At 38.8% G+C, this 19002-nt stretch overlaps 1 protein-coding gene across 4 annotated transcripts in view; it reads right to left on the bottom strand.

Moving 5' to 3' along the window:
- Window positions 1-19002, bottom strand: part of MYT1L (myelin transcription factor 1 like) — a 128874-nt gene that overhangs the window by 256 nt on the left and 109616 nt on the right. For 2 of the 4 annotated variants that reach the window (XM_063389254.1, XM_063389261.1), the window contains exons 17-20: window positions 8389-8480; window positions 5375-5478; window positions 807-950; window positions 345-485 (exon numbers count right to left, since the gene is read on the bottom strand). In XM_063389254.1, coding sequence (XP_063245324.1) covers window positions 345-485; window positions 807-950; window positions 5375-5478; window positions 8389-8480 — 481 coding nt within the window. Of the gene's footprint in view, window positions 1-344; window positions 486-806; window positions 951-5368; window positions 5479-8388; window positions 8481-19002 lie in introns of those variants that run through there. The other 2 variants (XM_063389265.1, XM_063389270.1) reach the window with 2 other exon arrangements.

Below are 19002 nucleotides of genomic sequence, written 5' to 3'. Positions count from 1 at the left end.
AATCACTAAAGCATTAAAAAGAATTTACACTCTATTTATTTTGATCAGCTTACCTCTTCAGAAATATATATACCCCAAAAATGTGCATACATTAGCAGCTATAAACATTACATGGCATATCACACTATGTCAGCTTATATGAAAACGTACAAAATGTGAATGTATTCAAAAAACTATTCTGCAGTTACTATCTTTAAAGCAAGACATAAAATCATTATGAAGTCTTGTAAGCATAACACTGTTTCAAACAGAAATAAATATATAACACTTTCTGGTAAATTACAGCAGCAAAAAACAAGAGGCATCCTTTTTTTAAGCAAGATTTTCATCACTATAGCAGCTGTTCAGACCTGAATTCCTCTCACAGCCTGCTTTATATTTTCCAGTAGGGCTTTATTTTCTGGACTCTGATAACGATCTTGATTTGTATACATGTCCGTCAAAGTGGTCACGTAAGCATCAAAATTTTGTTCATTGATTGGTTCCTACGAGATATTAAATAGTAGTTCATATACAACTTTTATTTTCTTAATCGTATATTAATTTAAGCATAACATATTAGCAAGGCATACTGCCACCATTTTTATCATATTTAAAAAGCCTATTTAGTTCTTACTTAATGTTACAGGATACACTGGAACAGGCCCTCCATGTCTGTTAGCAGTTAAATGTATCTCTATGGTTTCAGTGCTGTTACCACAAATATCCAACTGGTTGATGAAACATAAACATAAAAAAAAGGTATCTACTGTATGAGGTGAACTGAAGATCGCCAAATTCCTTAACTTGTGCTCTCAATCACTTACCATATGTGGCAGCTGGATATTAGCTAGACTATGAATTAAAGACTGGCTTAAATTGGCCAATTCATGAAGAAGAGACTCATTTTGCTGTTCAATTACTTTGTTCTCCTCTTCTATCGTCTTCAGGTTGCTCTCCATTGTGGTAATCTAAAATGGACAAATTTGGGCACAATGTAATATAAGGCAAACTGGTACAAAGCATGCATTCTTTGAAGGGAGAGAGAACAGAAATACCAGGGAAAGGAGAAAAGGTCTATTCATTCATGTTTTAAAAGGTTTTGCTTGAGTCTGCAGTTCTTATCATCACTAAGGCTTTCTTATTGCCATTGTATGTTGTATAACTTTAACAGCTTGTCTTTTCAGTGCTGGTAATAGTGAGTGAATGAACTTGGATTTGATTCCACTCATTTTGAGCTTTGCTTGTACAGTTGAAAGGGCATTAAAGACCTTAGTTCTGCAAGTTCACCCATGCGGTTAAACTCCTGGAAGCCAATCTTAAGGGCACTCTGCACTAAGTCATGCTTTTCTTATATTTTCAGCTACACATATATCCTGTTAATTAAGCATGCACTGCTCCTTGTTGCCAGTCTTTAGCTCTTTGTAAGTATAATATGATTCTGTGCAAACTCACAGGGCTGCTTTTGAAAGCTGAACAACTGCATGTTATTGCAATGTATATACAAATTCAGAAAGTTTTTCAATACATACAATGACTTTTAAAATTGAAGAAACCAAAGAATATTTGCATATAGCCGTGTGGCATCGCTTCATGTACAGGTGAAAACAACTGAGATTGTGATCTGCCTGTGTTTCCAGATGACCAGACACATAAGTTATGGCCTTGCATGGTGCCCTGCTTGAGCTAAAAGCTGAGAGAAAGCTTCCCTGAGCTTGTGGAGAGCATTGTGCTGACGGAGTTATAAGGATTTCAGATGAGCACTAGCCTATGTCCAGCTCATCAGCACATGCAGAGCTCACTCACATCTGGCTGCACTTTCCTCTGTAGCCCTGTTCTTACTTTCCACATGGAGTGATAACTGTTAACATCTATTTGAGTGTACAGTGTGCTCTGGGTGTGTGTAGGTTAAAATATGCATTGCCAAGAAAAAAGAAGCCAGTGAAGTGGAAAAAAATGCCAAAGAACACAAGGGCTTGAATTCTCAAAATGAGGTTTATCCATTTCTACACTGGCCTCGAGAGTGAGCTATGGAAGAATTGATACAATTAAAATGCTGATGGGAAGGTCAGAGGTTTGTGCAGTAGTAACAGGCAGAAGGGTATATGTTCATAAGAGCATACTAACTTGACCATGGGTGAATAAATGTTTAGAAACTGGCGGCACATTCAGGTAGTCAGAGGTATCACGTTTTATTTTGGACCTAAACTTTCAGTCTACTTATGAAATACACCCCACCAGTTGACTGAAGTAACTTTGAAAAGTGATGTGTCTACATAAACAGTCTCCAAGTATCTCTTGCTTTGACTACAGGTGCATATTGCAGCTAATCCAAGTTGCCAATATTGTAGGACTTAGTTTTGTCACAATTAATTGATTCTGAGCTATTTCCACCAAATATGTCAGTAAGGAAAATACTTTCTTTGTCTTCGAACCTGGACAATCCTCCTCTTTATTTTGTTTTCAGCCTGTTTGTACTGGAGGGAAGTGCTGTATCCAAATGCAAAACATCTTTCACAGGTGCTTCTCAGAGTCAAGTCGTACTTTAATATCTATTCTAATTTTCTTTTTTTATTACAGATCAGAATGAGGAGTCTGATGGCAATGAAGGCTCAGTTCAGTATGGCATACTGCAGCCATCTCACACTAACTTCAGTAGGAGGTGACATTCTACAGATTTTTCTACCTAGCTGAGCATTGCAACTGGAATCATCTTTTTTGCGTTTTTCATGAGATGCTGAGTATCTGCAAATACAGTGGCAGATGATCAGCATATCTCACTACTTCACTTAGTACGCATCTCTAAGTTCATCTGTTTTAAATTTAATTATTGTATTTGTTCACTTAAAGGCTGAAATTTCCCTCCCCACATTTTACTCTAAGAAATGTTTACTTGTATGTATTCTGAAAATAAGATAATCTGTTGCTTGTATGAAACACACAATTATTTCCAGATTTGTTCTTCCCCTCTCCCCTTTATGTGTTTCAGCTCCTCTCATATGTGCATGCTAAATTTGAACAAATTTACCAGAAGATCTTAGGTTAAAAATACTTTCTCCAAAGTCTTAAGTAAAAAGGTAGCTGAGTAAAGGAGAGTCTTACAACTGCTCCAATTAAGAAAAAGGCTTGACTTTTCACTTTATTAAATAGAAAATTTCTACATGGAAGAATTTCCTGTTCCTGTCATATGAAAAACTTTCACTGGCACTTACTATTTGGGTTGCATATCTGTATCAAACAAGACTGTTCGATAACAGCCAAGCTACTTCTGGTGTTCACATAACTTCCACTATTTTGCCATTGCACATTCCCCATCTGTCAAGTCTTCCTGAAATCTGAGTTGAACAATGATTTTCTCAAGGTTTATCAGCAAAAAAATGTCCAATATAATTTTACTTTTGCAAATAAAGGGGACTGTTGACTTTGATCCTCTTAATAGTTTGATGATGATTATGATGTAACTCTCTATGTGTCGTAAATGTATGTTTCTTATCTTCAGGAGAGTGAATGAATTCAAAGGTAAGGCCTCTGAATTTTCTTGTTAAGTTTAACTCGGGATTCTCTGCAAGGCTTTTGTTGCTAGCTGGGTAAAAACAGCTAAGTATTAGACCAGATTACCCAGAGATTGTGGAATTTCTAGTACGGAAAACAAAGAACAGGTCAGACAAGCACCTGTCAGGCTTAGATTAGGAAAATCCTAGAAAGTAAAGATGACTGGTGGACAAAATAATGTCTTCATGGTCTCTTGTACCTCTACTTCTTAAAATCCCATTAATCATTTTAATTTACCCTTTTTCTAAATCTGCTGCACTGAAGTGTGAAAAATGTCCCTTTAACTTAATAGTAAAATCACCAGCTGAGCTTTCTTTTACCAAGAACATTCATTGGTCCCACAAAGTGCCTAATCTGATTTCTAAGAATATGCAACGGCACTAGTCTGAAGCTGGAACTGAGACCACTAAAGTATGGCTTCTGTACTCATTTCAGATCAAAGCTTGATGTGCAATTCCTAGATAAATCTCCGAAACTCAGTACATGTTCATGCCTGTGATAGGGTTATCATGGCTTTATTTTTCAATTCATCTAGCCAAATATAAAATTAAAAGTGCAGTAAATTACTGACAACTGGAGCATTTACCTAATGTACATGTAACAGCCAAACTGCTTCACACTTTTTAAAAACTCAGTTAAATTTGTCCATATGTGAATGTCTTCAGTGTATTAAGCAGAAGAAAGCATTAGGCAATTGGAAGCTGACAGATTCAAAATTTATGACCAAATTCTTATACATAATTTTCCTGCCACTGATTATTCTTATCTTATGTTCTCACAGATTTTGTCCTCATTACCCTACAGTTATATTTGGTCACATCAGAAAACGGTGTAAACCATGAATCAAATCCTATGATGGCTGAATAGTGACAGCAGAACTCTGAATGCAGGCATAAAGTAGGAGTGAGGTTTCAGTATCAATCTGGCTAAGGTTTAGAAATCAAATAAAAACCAAGCTGAAGAAGTAGATCCTGCCTTGTATTTATGACTATACAGGAGGTGAAGGAGAATGAACATGGTGCCCACCTCCACAAGCAGCAGACAAAGAAGTAACAAGGAATGGTTTACTCTGTTTCCTTTGATGTCATTTGGGTGAGTGACTATGATCATGGGACTAAAGTCTGACAAATGATGACTGTGATGAATTTTGCTGTTGGTATCTGTGCACAAATCATGTGAAGAGATAAGCACCAGAATTTATGCTGGACACTGAAAAATTCTAGGGGAATTCAAGTGATTTTCTTCTTTTGTTTTTTTAATCCAGTTTTACGACTGCTGAATAATGGAATTTTAGTTAATAGTCTAATGTTAAGTTTTCTGCTCTTTTTTTTTTCCCAAGAAATTTATGTGGAATGAAAAAAGAATTAAGCTAGATCTCTGGAACCACTACTGCTGCCAAGGGCTGCATTTAGGGTATCACATCATGAGGTGTAACAGGTACTTCTCTGTCTAAATTTCCTCTCTAAGACATAGCAAAAGCCATGTTGTTCATCTGGGCGCCTTCACCTTCTAGCTTATGTTAATGACCATGTTGACACACAATATTTTAACTGCTATTAGAAAGGCATAGCCTTATCAAGGGGAAATACCAAGCTGACCATGACAGATCATGTTTTGCCATTATTTTAATGAATGTATTTTGCTGAGTTCTTTTTGGTTTTTTACTGTTAGTAACTGATGTGAAAATTGCATAATGAACACTGTTTTCAGATTTTATAAATAGAAAATGATGCATAGATATCAATATATAAGAAACACGAATGGGAATAATATATTTCCTGTATTTTTTTAATCAGTCATGTAGAAAAAGCAGCTTGAATTTAGGGCTTCATAAAACTGTTACCTGAGTTCTAAGTTTGATCATATCAGCTTCCATCTGTGAGTTGGATTCATTTAGTTCTTTGATTTCTTCATCTAACTGTTTAATTTCTTCATCATTTTCTATACCTGTGTAACATAAAAATAAAAGGGGTGTTAAAATAACGTTTAAATCAGAGTTCAGTGAATGAATTATTACCATATTTGAAAATCAATTTATTTCAAGCAAAAAAGAAAAAGAAAGCATTCTTCAAACTTTCATTCTGCAGTTAAAAAAAAGTATTTTACACTACCTTTCCTTTTAAAATTGCAGTAATTTTCCAGTGAAAAGTGTTGTGAATGCCTGGAAGATCAAGAGGACCTTTAACTTTATACACACTCATTTGACTTTATATTATAAGAAATGAACCTGCACCAACAATTTTCGCACCACTGTTATATGTAATTTCTTTAAAGTATGTGTTCACTTTCAGATCTTCTAAAGGAAAGTAAAAAATCTTAACATGGTAATCTCTATTATTGGTATCTCTAAATATTACAGCATTATCTAGAGAGCCTGTAACTAACTCAGAATTAATTCTCAACAAAGAGAAATTTTGTTGATGTACTGGGATATATTGTGATTCTGCAGTTGTTTTTAATGCTTGATGAAGGCTCAGAATGGTTTGTTAAAAGCCACAGAGTTTTAAAAGTATCTGCATTTCTAAGAATTCAGACAGGAAAAAAACTGTAACAGTTTTAACTTATCTATCCTTATAATTAATATAACAAAGAATAAAATAATCCTGAGAAGAGACAGATGGATCTGTTTTTTCTCACGTCAAAGTGTGACTTGAATACCTACAGTCAGAGAAACTGGTATTCCCCCTCTCATTCTTCTGCTGGTGTCAATCTTTCACACCTTTTCCCACAGTGCCTGACTCTCATAGCAAAGATTTCACAGAATCACAGAAGTCATGACTTGTGTTGGAGGGGACCTTAAAGATTATCTAGTTTTAAACCCTCTTCCATGGGCTGGGACACCTTCCACTAGCCCTGGTTTCTCACAGCCCCATCCAGCCTGGCCTGAAATACTTCCAGGGATGAGGAATCCACAGCTTCTCTGGACAACCTGTTCCAGTGTCTCACCACTCTCACAGTAAAGAGTATTTTCCCAATATCTGATCTAAACCTACTCTTTTGCAGTTTTAAGCCCTTTCCCCTTTTTTCTGTCACTAAGTCCCTCTCCATCTTTGTTGTAGGATCCCTTTAGGTTCTGGAAGGCTGCAATTGGGTCACCTCAAAGCCTTCTCTTTTTCAGGCTGAACAACCCCAATTCTCTCAGTCTTTTCCCACAGCAGAGGTGCTCCCTCCCTCTGATCATCTTGGTGGCCTCCTCTGGACTCGCTCCAACAGCTCCACGTCCTTCCTGTGCTGGGACCCCAGAGCTGATGCAGCCCTGCAGGTGGGGTCTCACCAGGGCAGAGCAGAGGGGCAGAATCCCCTCCCTCACCTCTGTCCACGCTGCCTTTGATGCAGCCCAGGACACTTTTGGCTCTCCAGGCTGTGAGAGCACAGGGCTGGGTCATGTCCAGCCTCTCACCCCCCCTGCACCCCCAAATCCTTCTGAGCAGGGCTGCTCTGGATTTGTTCATCCCCAGCCTGTGCTGATACCGGGGGTTGCCTCAACCCAGGTGCAGCACCTTGCCCTTGGTCTTGTAAAACCTCATGAAATTCCCATGGGCCACTTCTCCAGCTTATCCAGGTCCCTCTGGATGACATCCTGTCCTTCAGGAGTGTCACTGCACCACAGCTTGGTGTCATATGCAGATTTGCTGAGGGTGTACCCGACCCCTTTGTCTATGTCATTAATGCAGATATTAAATAACCCTGATCCCAATACAGACCCTAAGGGACAACACTTGTCACTGATGTCCATCGGGACTCTGAGCCATTGACCACTACCCTCTGGATGTGACAATCCAACCAATTCCTTATTCACCTAACACTGCACCCATCAAATCCATCTCTCTCCAAATGAGAGAGAAGGATGTGGGAGACCATGGCTGTGGCTTTACAGAAGTCCAGGTAAGTGACATCTGTAGCCCTTCCCTTGTCCATTGACACAGTTGCCTCATCATGGAAGGTCAGGGTTGCTCAGGCAGGTTATGTGTCCAAGTAGCCAAAATATCCACAAATTACTCCTTAAGGCATTCTTCCTGGGCATGGCAGATACTTATAGTTTTCAATACTACCCAGGTTGTAGAGAAAGCAACATCCAGATCTTGCACTCCCTGGTGATAAGGTCTTGAACAAAGACAGCCACTGCTCTCTCCAGCTGTGCTGGCCATGTGTCCCGAGGTGCCTCCTGCACTGCGTTCAAATGCTCTGAGGCTCTAAACGCAGGTAACACCAACAGTTAAGAAGGCATGCACTGCCACAGACTAAGTGACTACATGGTTTTCCAAGAAAACTCAGGACGGAGCCATCTCCCAGACAAGTCTTTATCATATTACTTAATTGAACTGAAGCACCTACATTTTGCTTTTACTGCACTTCAACTACCAGTATCAACTATCATGACTTTCATCCAAGGTACTTTCATCATTGTCCCTGAAACTCAAGGTTCCCAGTAATAATTGCAGATTAAATAGCACAAAGCCATCTCCATCTGCCAGAGGTTATAGAGCCATAGGTTCAAACGAATTCAAGGGAGCTCAGGAGGAATTGACATTTTGGAAATAAACCTTTTTTCTCTTCTGAATCCTGCAACAATGTAAGACTATCACTATTTGCTGAATGAGATGTGAACCAGCAAATTATAATGGTATGTTCTACTTTGAAATATTGAGTTTTAGGTTTATATAGACACAACTCAGTCTGACTACTCTACTCATGGCTCAGGTTTCTAGGGCATAAGACCTGGTTTCACTTCTACTGACAGTGAATTCACAATTTATATAGAGTGGATTTATACATGTAGGAAGAAAAGCAATAGAGTAACGGTAACTTAAGTTTACAGCGAATTAGTATTTAAGAGTGTAATGATTAAAAATTTACCATTACTGGCCCGCTGCTTTATTGTTAGCATTTGTTCTCCAGACAGCTTTGCTTTCTTCATTGCTGAAGTAGCTCTGGGGCATCCTGATAAACTGTGAACAGAACAAGGAACCTGTTAATTTTGACAGGTCATTGAAAAGAAATCTGTAATCCAAACCTGTAATAAAAACAGTATCAGAGACACGGTTTATCTTCACTGCCTAGCACTGAAAGAGTGCACTAGTCTGAAAAAAAAAGGACTTACCAGTAGTGATTTCATTGTTTTGTTTTTCTTCCAAATTCTTTTTGCATAGACAGCTAATATAAAAGTCAGATATACAGTATAATTTTTTTAAGATAAAATACTTTTACTAAAAGGTTTTATTTTAAAAGCAGTTATTGATTATATACTCTCAATTGAATTTACATGTCCCTGCTCTGAACTTCTACTCTTTTTTTATTCAAATGTTCAAACATGGAACTAAATGCTGAGAGAAGAGGACATGAGCTGCCTCTAACATCCAAATGACTAGCTCTTATAAACTGCTTTTCTTTGTGAATATTATCTACTGAGCTGGCTAAATTCCCCTTTTCTAAATTTTTTCTTAAAATAGCAGTAACTATGTGTTGGCTTTTTGCTGGAGCCCAAGGAAAGTCATTCCAATAAAAATGACCTTGTTTTCATGGGGGATATATGTCTTATAATGTATATTTGTTACATTTATGGATGTACATTGTTATCTCTTCTCTCTCACATTGCCGAAATATTAAGCTTTTAAATTACATTGTACAAAACAGTTTGATAGCAAACGCAGTCTTAGCAGTCTTTATTGTAAAAATTAAAATACAGATCAGAGAGTGCTCGGTATTTAACAAGAATGGTACACCAAACTATCCCCTTTTTCCAAAATCACTTTTATGTAGTTGCACTATTGCAGATAAGAGAAAATACAGATTCAATCTAATTTAATGATGGAATACTATAATCTTATTCTGAGGAAACTTTAGCTTTGGTGAATGGAATCTGGAAGTTTGCTAAACCGTTTCCTGTTGCCTCAATATTTCAATTTTCATAGCCATGCAAACTGAGTAATGTTATGTACTTTTCATTGCATACAGGCATATTTATATTTCCTCTCCATATCCAAAGGAAGACTTTTTTTTTTTACAATTTTTAATTGTGCAAATCAGATTAAAATCTAATACATAAATAATTGCTCTGTAATATGGAGGAAAGTGGTACCTTTGATTAAAAGCATTTCTTTAGGTAAAGATGCAACTTTCTTCTAAATAACGTCCTTTAATTTAGCTATAGTGTTTGATTATTGAAAATGTTTCTCTGAAAAGCCTGGGTTACTATTATCAAGTGCAGTCATAGAAAAAAGGAATGCTCTTAGAAAAATATATTAAATCTATTTTCTGAGCAAAAGAATCTGTGTTCAACATTTTATACAGCTTTGTGACTAAAAAGATGTATAATAAAATAATACTAGTAGTATCAAGAAATGGCATGACCTAGTAGCTTTTGGCTGTAGCCTAGTTGGTAGGATGACAAATTACCACTCCAAGGTCTGCTATGGACTCAGTGTGTGACTGTAAACAACTGTCTTCTTGAAGTGTCAAAGGGAGCCTTGAAGACGATTAACGAGGAAAGGATCTGGCACTTGGGGAAAAAAATGTTGGCACAGAAAAAGAAATGGGATAACAATATATGCAAAGTTTCTGCATCATTTAACGGACTTCATTTTTGTAACCTTTCAGTTGATTTAATGAATTTTCTCATATTTTGTCCTCATTCTTTTTCAGAGGAAGTTAGCATCACTGGGCATTATAACAACTGGGCATTGGTTTATGCTCATCTTGTTCTGTAGTCTGTTCTTCTCTTAAAGTCTTGACTGATGACAATCCCTCAAAATAAAATCAGCCCTCATCCTACAGGTACAGCATTTAAACAGACCAGTGAGAAACCTGGATGCTAGAACAGCATACCTGAGAGCAAAGAAAAATAATCAAAATAATCAAATTTGTTCAGAAGTATTAGAATTACTTCTATTTAGAATTAGAAGTATTAGAATATTACACAGTATTAGATGTACATCTACTGTGTAATTCAGTGTGCCTAAATCCAAATTTTGGTGCCAAGGATCCAATCTTAGTCCCAGGCTATGATTTTGTACACCAAGTTTTCAGGACTGCCTAAACCTGTAGATACATTCTCATCTAGTCTGGAAGGTTATTTCTCCACTGGTGTGCCCAGGGTGAGCCAAGATGTGCTCTCACCCTGAGGCCCCAGGTACGAGGCTCTATACGTGCAATACAAAGCTTTCCTATTCCACAAAATAGGGTGGCCACATTCTAGCTGCCAAACAGCAACTGTCTGTGGCCCATCACCACGGGAGAGAGATGCATTTCCAGAGTAGGCACATATGGAGCACCTATAGCTTGGCTGCAGTTCAGGCACCCTGGCACCAGCTACCTTCTGCCTAAACTGAACCACAAAGATCTGGGTGCTGTGCTCCGTCCTTGCTGCTGGAACTGTTGGAGAGTCCTTCAGCATGGATTATCTACCTTCTTCTGGAGGCACCCAGATGAATCATGAGTTAGTGAGGGGAAAGGCAAAGGGCTGCCTATTTTTTGGGCATATTAGTGAGGATTTTGGTCTTTGACCAAAATGGGTTTTTTGCAATGCATCTGCATGCCCAATCCACAAGCTTCCTCTTTTTGCTTCCCCAGTCCTTACATGCATGCCCTTAACTTGTGCACGATGTACCTTTATGACTACCTTTATCTTGTTACGTGTCTGTCCTTAGAAGAGGCCATGAATGAACAGATGGTCCTAAATTTTCCAGTGGCTTTATGCAATTTAAGAAAGCATTCAAAACTCCCAAAGGTGTCCTGCTTGATATTTTCCTCCTTATTCCCCTCAAGGGTCTCAGCTAGCTCAGCCCTTCTCAGGCCTAGGAGGATTATATCAAGAAAGACAGGATAAGAATTCAAAAGAGGCTCTCTTACCCTTTTAGCTGCAAGTCCTTTATTCCAGGTTGATGTCCCAGGAGAGAGAGAGAGCCTGGGGGACAGGGGTCCCTTTTTCTCAGGGTCTCTGAGGGAGGGGCTAGCTGGCACACAGCCAATGGGGTCAGAAGGGGAAGGAAGGGTCAGACTACATGACAGGAGTTCCAGGGGTCCCTGAGGGAGAAGAAACCATTTCCCCAGGGGGATGTAACACCTGCTCATCACAGAGGAAGATGCCAAAGCCAGACCACGCCATTGCCTTCCTCTGCAGATCTTTTCTGGCAGATCTGTATCTTCATTCATTGTATATTGTCTTGTAAGCAGATGAACTCACTTTCCTGAGCCAGGCACTTTCAGTTTCACTGAAGCAGATGCCGAGTTAGTAACCTAAACTACGCGTATTGACTTTTACTACAGTTTGTTTAACTTGTCTAAATTCTTCAGAAATGAGTTAGTCAAAGATAGCAAAGTGCACCTCTTTTGCTCTTTTGTTCTTAATTAAGTTACCTAAAACTGTTTAAAGTAATGAAAAGGTAAATTAGGACTTCGGGAATAAGCTTCCACCCTGCAAGGATGTTCTACCTCTTCCATTTTATCTTATTGACTATGTTTACTTCTACTGAAGGCAACCGCTCTTTGAAGGGAGAACAGCCAAAAGAGCTCAGGATACATGAGAAGATAAGATGAAAAACAAGGTCAAGTCAGTGTTGCACCCAAAGTGGGCTGTTGTACAAAGGCTGAAGCCTACAGAGGTGTAAAGTTAACCAAAAAAGCTTGAATTTAGATCCCAGTGAGACTGCTTGAGATTTCTAGAAGACTGGGGAGTAGAAGGAGACAGAAGGATAGAAAGAGACAGGAGTAGGTATGAGTTTATTTTTTTCCTGTGACTGGCAAAAAAAAAGACCACAAGTGAAAGCAATTTCAGTGCTTTAAGGGTTATGCAATACATGCTTTAAAAATCTCAAAAATGAAAAAAAAAGACTGTGAGAAATATCTAGGTAGTAGTTTTGTTAAAGATAATACTTATCCTCACATTAAATATGCTATGAAGCTGTGTCAGGGGAGGTTGAGGTTGGATATTAGAAGAAGATTCTTCACCCAGAGGATGGTTGGACACTAGAACAGTCTCCCCCAGGAAAGTGGTCACAGCCTGATGGAGTTCAAGAAGTGTTTGGACAATACTCTCAGGCACCTGGTGTGATCATTGGGTCTGGACTTCAATGATTGTTGTGGGTCCCTTCCAACTCAGGATATTCTATTATTAAGTTTGAAGTTTTTACAGTTGATATTTGTGATAGGTTTTCAAACTTTACACTGACATACACAATTATTCATTCCAGCAAATAATTAGTAAAATTAATAACAGTTATCTCACTTGCTCCTGCCATTATCCTCATCATACACACTAGAAATCATGAGAACATATAAACACAGTTGAGTATTCTTTCCATAATAACAATGAGTTAGGCTTTCTAACAACATTGCTGGGGTACTGCTGTAGTAAATTCAGTATTCATGAATTCATGATTTTTTTCTGTCAGACTCAGATGCCACAAGCCACAGCATTTTTGTGGTCTGTGAGAAGCACCAGCAAACAACTCCTGACTCCCTCTGAGTTTCTCATTCACCAAGAGCTGTGAGTCTCTGCTGTATCAACAACCAGATGACCATCAGCACCTTATTTGGTTGGGATGCAATGTGTCTTGCTTGATAAATTTCTACTGCTGGGCTTAACCTCTAATTTGAGAAAGAAAAGTATTGTCTGGCACATCATCCCAGAAAGCCACCCTCTGCCATAACTTACAAAATACTATAAAGACTACATGGTGATTGCATTTATTAGAGTTGAACACAGGGTGAAGAATGAATTTTTTTTCTGTTTTAGCACTGTGGTTATCTTACTGCAACCAGTACCTTGCCACATATCAAGTGGATTTGGAAATGGTAAAATTTGATAAAAATAAAATGAAAATTAGTGGGGGAAAATTTTTAAAGGGGTTTTTAGGTAGTGTTCAGTGCACATTTACCAAGAAATTTAGTTTAAAAGAAAATAAATTTGGGCTAAAATCCTGAACTGTTTCAAGAATGTAATTGCACTGTCTACAGGGATGCAAACAACAGAGGCCATCAGAGTGGAGGGAGGATCACTGATCAAGTGAAGCAATTGTCTGAGCGACCAGTTTCAGTTATCTGCGTTCCAGCTATGTGTTATATATTTTTTTTCCTCAGTAGACAGATGCAGTTTAGTCTCTCTTGAAGCTGGACAATTTGCACTTGGCTTGTCAAGAGAAGAAAACAGCTTCCAAATAGAGAAGTAGGTATTATGGGAAAGGAGGAGCTAGAAGTTAAATAGACCACAACTTTTATATTTGGTATGTCAAGTGTTGACGTTTAAAAAGAAAGAAATAACAGGATGTAAAGAAACCAGAGCCTCAACCTGGAGTACCCAAAAAGCATCCTGAGGACAAATTCTATAAACCCTGCAAGCTGTTTATAGATTCACTACCACAGTGATTTTTCAAAAAGAAAATGAAACATATCTTCTGTTTACTAAAAATGACATTGTGTATAGACTAGAGGAAGGAACAAGTCACTTTCAAGGGATTTCTTTTAACTAGAGATATATTCAAAACAAGCCCCAGATGTGAATCCTTTTGAAATTCAAGGAAATACAGATCACAGTGAGAATGACTTTTATTTTGTTAATGGCTGAAACCTTACTTTTAAGGTTTACTAAGCTCCTCAACTATTTGCTAATGTTTGAAGTTCAAGTTAAGAGATCAAACTCAGTGATCAAAGTAGCCCATTCCTTGGTTTAATATTAAATCCATGAACCACTCATTTTTTTCTATGTTGAAGGGTATCAGCTTCAGTGACTTCCTTATTCCCATGAGTAAATTCTGCTACACACCTTAAAGGATGAAATACTCTATGCACAACTCCAGCAGAGATAAAAGGAACGCTCCCTAAACCAGCACTCATTTTTATTTACATTCAAGGGTGATTGGCTTTTCCCCGGGTTCTTACTGAGATGCGAAGCAAAGGGAATCCAGGAGAGAGGTTCTGCAAACAAGGTAGTTTTGTTTTCATGGAGATTGCTGTGACTCACAGAAGAATCTCTTCTCACAAAACCCAGCTACCTTTGTGTGGTGTTGGGTGAAAAAAATAATCTCTTCAGCTCAGTTTCATAATTCTTCACTGGTAAAGAATGATTTTTATTAATGTGGCCCTTTATATGTCTTGCTTCCTGGCTAAAGCTTTTTGGTTGGTTGGCTGGTTGGGGTTTTTTGTGGCTTTTTTGTTTTGTTTTGCGTTTCTCTGGGTGCATTTACAACTCATACTGGAATGCTTGCAATGAAAAACTTCAATTTTGAGTCAGGAGGGAAATCAAAGTGTCCTAGGGTGACTTTATGATGCTTGTATCCCCAATCATCTGCTCTGCCTGTGCTGTATATTGAGTTCTGTGCCTATAAGACTGGCTCTGAGGGCAAAGCAGGGAACGAAGAAGCGCCAAGTTATTTTGAAAACAGCTCTCACTCCTGCACTCTAGCTATGTAAGGCAGAGAAGTTCCCTGGACTTTTGTTTGTTTGTTTGTTTGTTGTTTTTCCATTTTCTTGGGACTCTTTAAATCTGCTCTGCACTGAAAGCCCCAGAGCAGCACCGAGGGCCGGCACCTGCAGCCCACCGGGCCTGGGCCTCCGGAGGGACTGGGACTGACAAAAACTGAGGGAGCTGAGCCATCCACGGGAAGGATTTTCTCAGGTTTGCCATCTCTCTTTGGAGCAGTGAGAGTTTTTAGTGTTTCATATTATTCATTCTTTATGCTTGTGGGCATTTTGTTTGTTAAATAAATAGTTTTTTCCACTTTTCTCCGAGGAAGTTGTTTTTCCTGGACCACCTGTGGGAGGGGCCATTTGGGTTTGCTTTCCAAAGAGACCCTATTCAGAGGTTTCCTCTCAAATTTGCCCTAAACCAGGACACAAAGTTAAAAATACTAAAAGCCTGCTGAAATGTAGAAAGTGACAGCTCCTAATTCAAGTTGTTTTCTAAAGGTGCTGAGGAAAGTAGCTGAGATTTTATTCTGTTTAAATATTTGCTTCAGAAGTAAAAAAAATCAAACCACTACCCAAATGGCCATAAAAAATATATGTACCTATAATGATTAAAACAAAATGCAAGCTTTTCAAGATTATTTTAATAATATCTGATCATTGTTTCAGAAAAACTTTCTGGAAAGAACTTTATTCTTATTTGAGGACAGAGGGGAGGGAACGGTTGAATTAGCATTAAAATCTGGTCAGTCAGGCACCAAATACACCTCAAGGGAGAGTAAATGGCCACCCAGAAGAAGAGAAAGTATTTGGGGTTTTTTTAATGGAGATTTAAAAGGTAAGATAGCTTAATTATGCCTATCCCTCATAACAAAAGAAAAAAGCAGGCATCAGGTAAGAAAAACAAAAATAGGAATTATGCAGAATTGTTAAGATGGCAAAGCTGAGAGAAAAGGCCCTGAGAGCAGACTCAGTTTGAACGGAATCCCCCTGGGGCATAAATTTACACCAGAAAAGTGATTAATGAATCTTGAAATGCTGGAACTGTAAGAGCACTGCCAAAGCTGCCCTTCAGCTGGGCACAGTAGTCCCTTGGCAAAGTTACATCATATTTAGTTAACTGAAGCTGCTTAGTCAGCAGAGAGGCTCTGTGGGTGGGCATCTCACGTGTGCTAATGAGCTTTGACCTGTATCATCCCTGACGAGGGAGACAGGTTTGGCTCTTGCCCAGTGTGCAACAACTGTTCAAAAATCTCTCATTTCTTCTTTGGTGAGTGAGTACCCAGTGCAGCACATTACATGACTTACAGGTGGTCCCAGCACTAAGCCATGCACTTCGTGGGGCACAGCTGAGTGCCCCAGGAGTGCGGGGCTGGCTTCTGCAAAGCTTTTCAGCCTCTTTCCAGTCCTAGTGGCTGCCCACAACAGCACAGATGGCCTGAAGACCAGTGGATTTACTGGGCTGCTGAATAGGAAGAAAGGTTGAGACTTCCTTGCGTATAAATAGCTAAGGTGTATGTTTAGCCACACACCTCCTATTCGTGCTCTTAGATGGCTGAAAATTTCAAGTGATCTGTTTGGAGACCAAGTACAGATCACTTTGGCACTTAAAATGAAGCACAATTTCTCTAAACACTTTGTGTTTAGAGCCAGCAAGGAGAAAAATGTATTTCAAGAGGAAAATTCATCCCTCCTGAAATCTAGAAAGTCATCCTGTATTCTCTGCCTTTTTATGAGCTATGTCTGGAATGAGGACAAGCAGACTTATAACCAGACAGCTTCTGCTAAGTGCCTGAAATCAAGGAGGTGTCACATTGCAAACACCTGTACAATTGCTGTCTGCTGTAATTTGTCAGGTCTGCTAAGCAAAATGATTTTTCTTGTTTATATTGTGCAGTCTGCTTTTTCTAATATGGATTTCATATTATTTTCTGTGTGACTTTCCCAAGGTAAGTAAACCACTTAATTCCTTTTAGATTATCTTACTATCAAGAGCCTTCCAGTTTAACAAATGGTACATCTGATTAAAGTACTATTTCATCTTTCTTCCAGCTCATAATGAAATAGCTGGCAGAACTACCTGCAAAGGGCCTAACTCTTTCAACAACCAGGTTCTGCATTTATTCACTTCTAACTTTTGCCAGATTTTAACTGATCTGACTAAAATTTTCAGTGGTAACTGTCAGGCCAAGGTCATTTTTTTAATTCCAAATATCATAGGAAAAATATTTCTATTTCTCAGAATGTACTTCTATACCACTGTTTGGTCCATATACATAGTTTTGTCCCTACTGAGGAGAACAAAAAAAGTCTAAATAAGTCTGTTAATAACTGTTCGTGAATTGGAACAAGAAATGACATTTCATGGGGTGTTGCTCTGAGTTTAGAAACATATTCTGCTGTCCTCAGGAAAACAGAAGTAGAGTAGATTGGGCAGAGCTATGAGCCTCTGACAGACTGTCCCTTGGACATGCTTAAGTGGATGTGAGTTAGTGTTTAGTGCCAGACACTCCATGTACTTCGTGTATAAATGGGAGCCTTCCCTGCCACCAGCCCTGTTCAGGGCTGCAGGGCCTGGAGCAGAAGAATGCTTGCTGGAAGCAATGCCTGAGACTGCCTGTCCTGTTCTGCTAGAGAACCAACTGCTGCAAATGCTGGGGACTGAGAAACTCAGAAGTAAGAAGACTGAACAGGAGCCACGGGGACACAGAAGGGAAGAGGGCCAGAACACTACTACAGTAGGAAAGAAGGAGAATGAGAAGAGGAAAGTGTCGAAAAGTGGTTTAGGAAGACCCTTTTCTTTTAAGGTCAACACAAAATTAATAAGTAAAAAAATCCTTTGCACTGCAAGACCCACCTCACAGATTTTAATTTTTTTTCTTTATGTATATTATTATTACATTTAATTGCCACATTTCTTTCCTTGTCATCTTGGAAATATCAACGCACATCCATGCCTGTCATCTTTTAATGATGTCATCATGATGATGCTTATCATTGTCAGTTGTAGCGACTGTTAAATGCAGTGAATTTGGTTTGTTCTTCTATACTCTCAATGTATAATGTTCTCCTGTTGAATTGCAATGAACAGCTTGTAAGAAAAACTACGAGATGGGAAACAGCAAAATAAACCAATGGCAGGGAGGGGGCAGGAAGATTAAGACCAAATGAACAAACACCCTAAACAACTTTAAAGCCTACTAGAGAAAAAGTAAAACAATGAGAACTAAGAGTGAATTAATTTTGACACAAATGCGGCACTCCGTCAACTTACTGTAGCAACAAATAAAAGCATGGACAAGAGTTGACCTGGCAAGAGACCTGGCTAGAAATAGATGCAATCAATTACTTTATTGCATTGCATATTAAAAGCTTCTTACAAGTCTGGAGTTTGACTGTATTTATGTTTCATAAATAGAAGGAAAAAAAAAGATTTCTCTCTGCAAAGTTTTTACCATTTTCAGTGTACAGCACAGGAACACCTTTCAAAATATATTGCTGGACACAAACTCCTGACAAATAGGGTATTTTGGAAGTTTAGAGTACCTTGAGAATTCAGCTGGCCGTTTGGAGCCTTTGTGTTTTAAAGGATGCTTGCAATTGGCTTAACTGCGAGGTTCTGGGCCTGTTCAAAACCAAAAGAGAAGGGGACCAGAAATGGAAAAGGGGGCAAATACCCACTGGGAATGATAAGGCTAGGGGATGCAGAGATAGAGCTGGAATAGCAAAAGCTCAGCTTAAATTGAAACTGACCAGAAATGTAAAAACCTCCAAGAAATGGTTCTTTAGGTACATAGAGAGCAAGTGGAAATAGAAGGGAAATACTGGCACACTGTTATATGGGAGAGGTGAATTAGTCACCAGCAATGCAGTAAAGGCAGTGGCTCCTGACAGTTCCTTCACATCCTTCATGTCCTTACCAACACTGTTGGGACCCAGGCCTTCAGAGCAAAATTCCAGCTTGATGCAAACACAGACTGGCCACTGATGATGGAAGTGCTGCAAGTGAACTGTCACAGGAGCTTGGCACTACAAATCCACGGGCCCTGACATTGCCCACCCGAGAGTGTG

The sequence above is a fragment of the Prinia subflava genome, chromosome 2 (assembly GCF_021018805.1).
Source record: "Prinia subflava isolate CZ2003 ecotype Zambia chromosome 2, Cam_Psub_1.2, whole genome shotgun sequence".
NCBI lineage: Eukaryota > Metazoa > Chordata > Aves > Passeriformes > Cisticolidae > Prinia > Prinia subflava.
The sequence above is the reverse complement of the archived record's forward strand: the minus strand, read 5'-3'. Positions and strand labels throughout refer to the sequence as shown.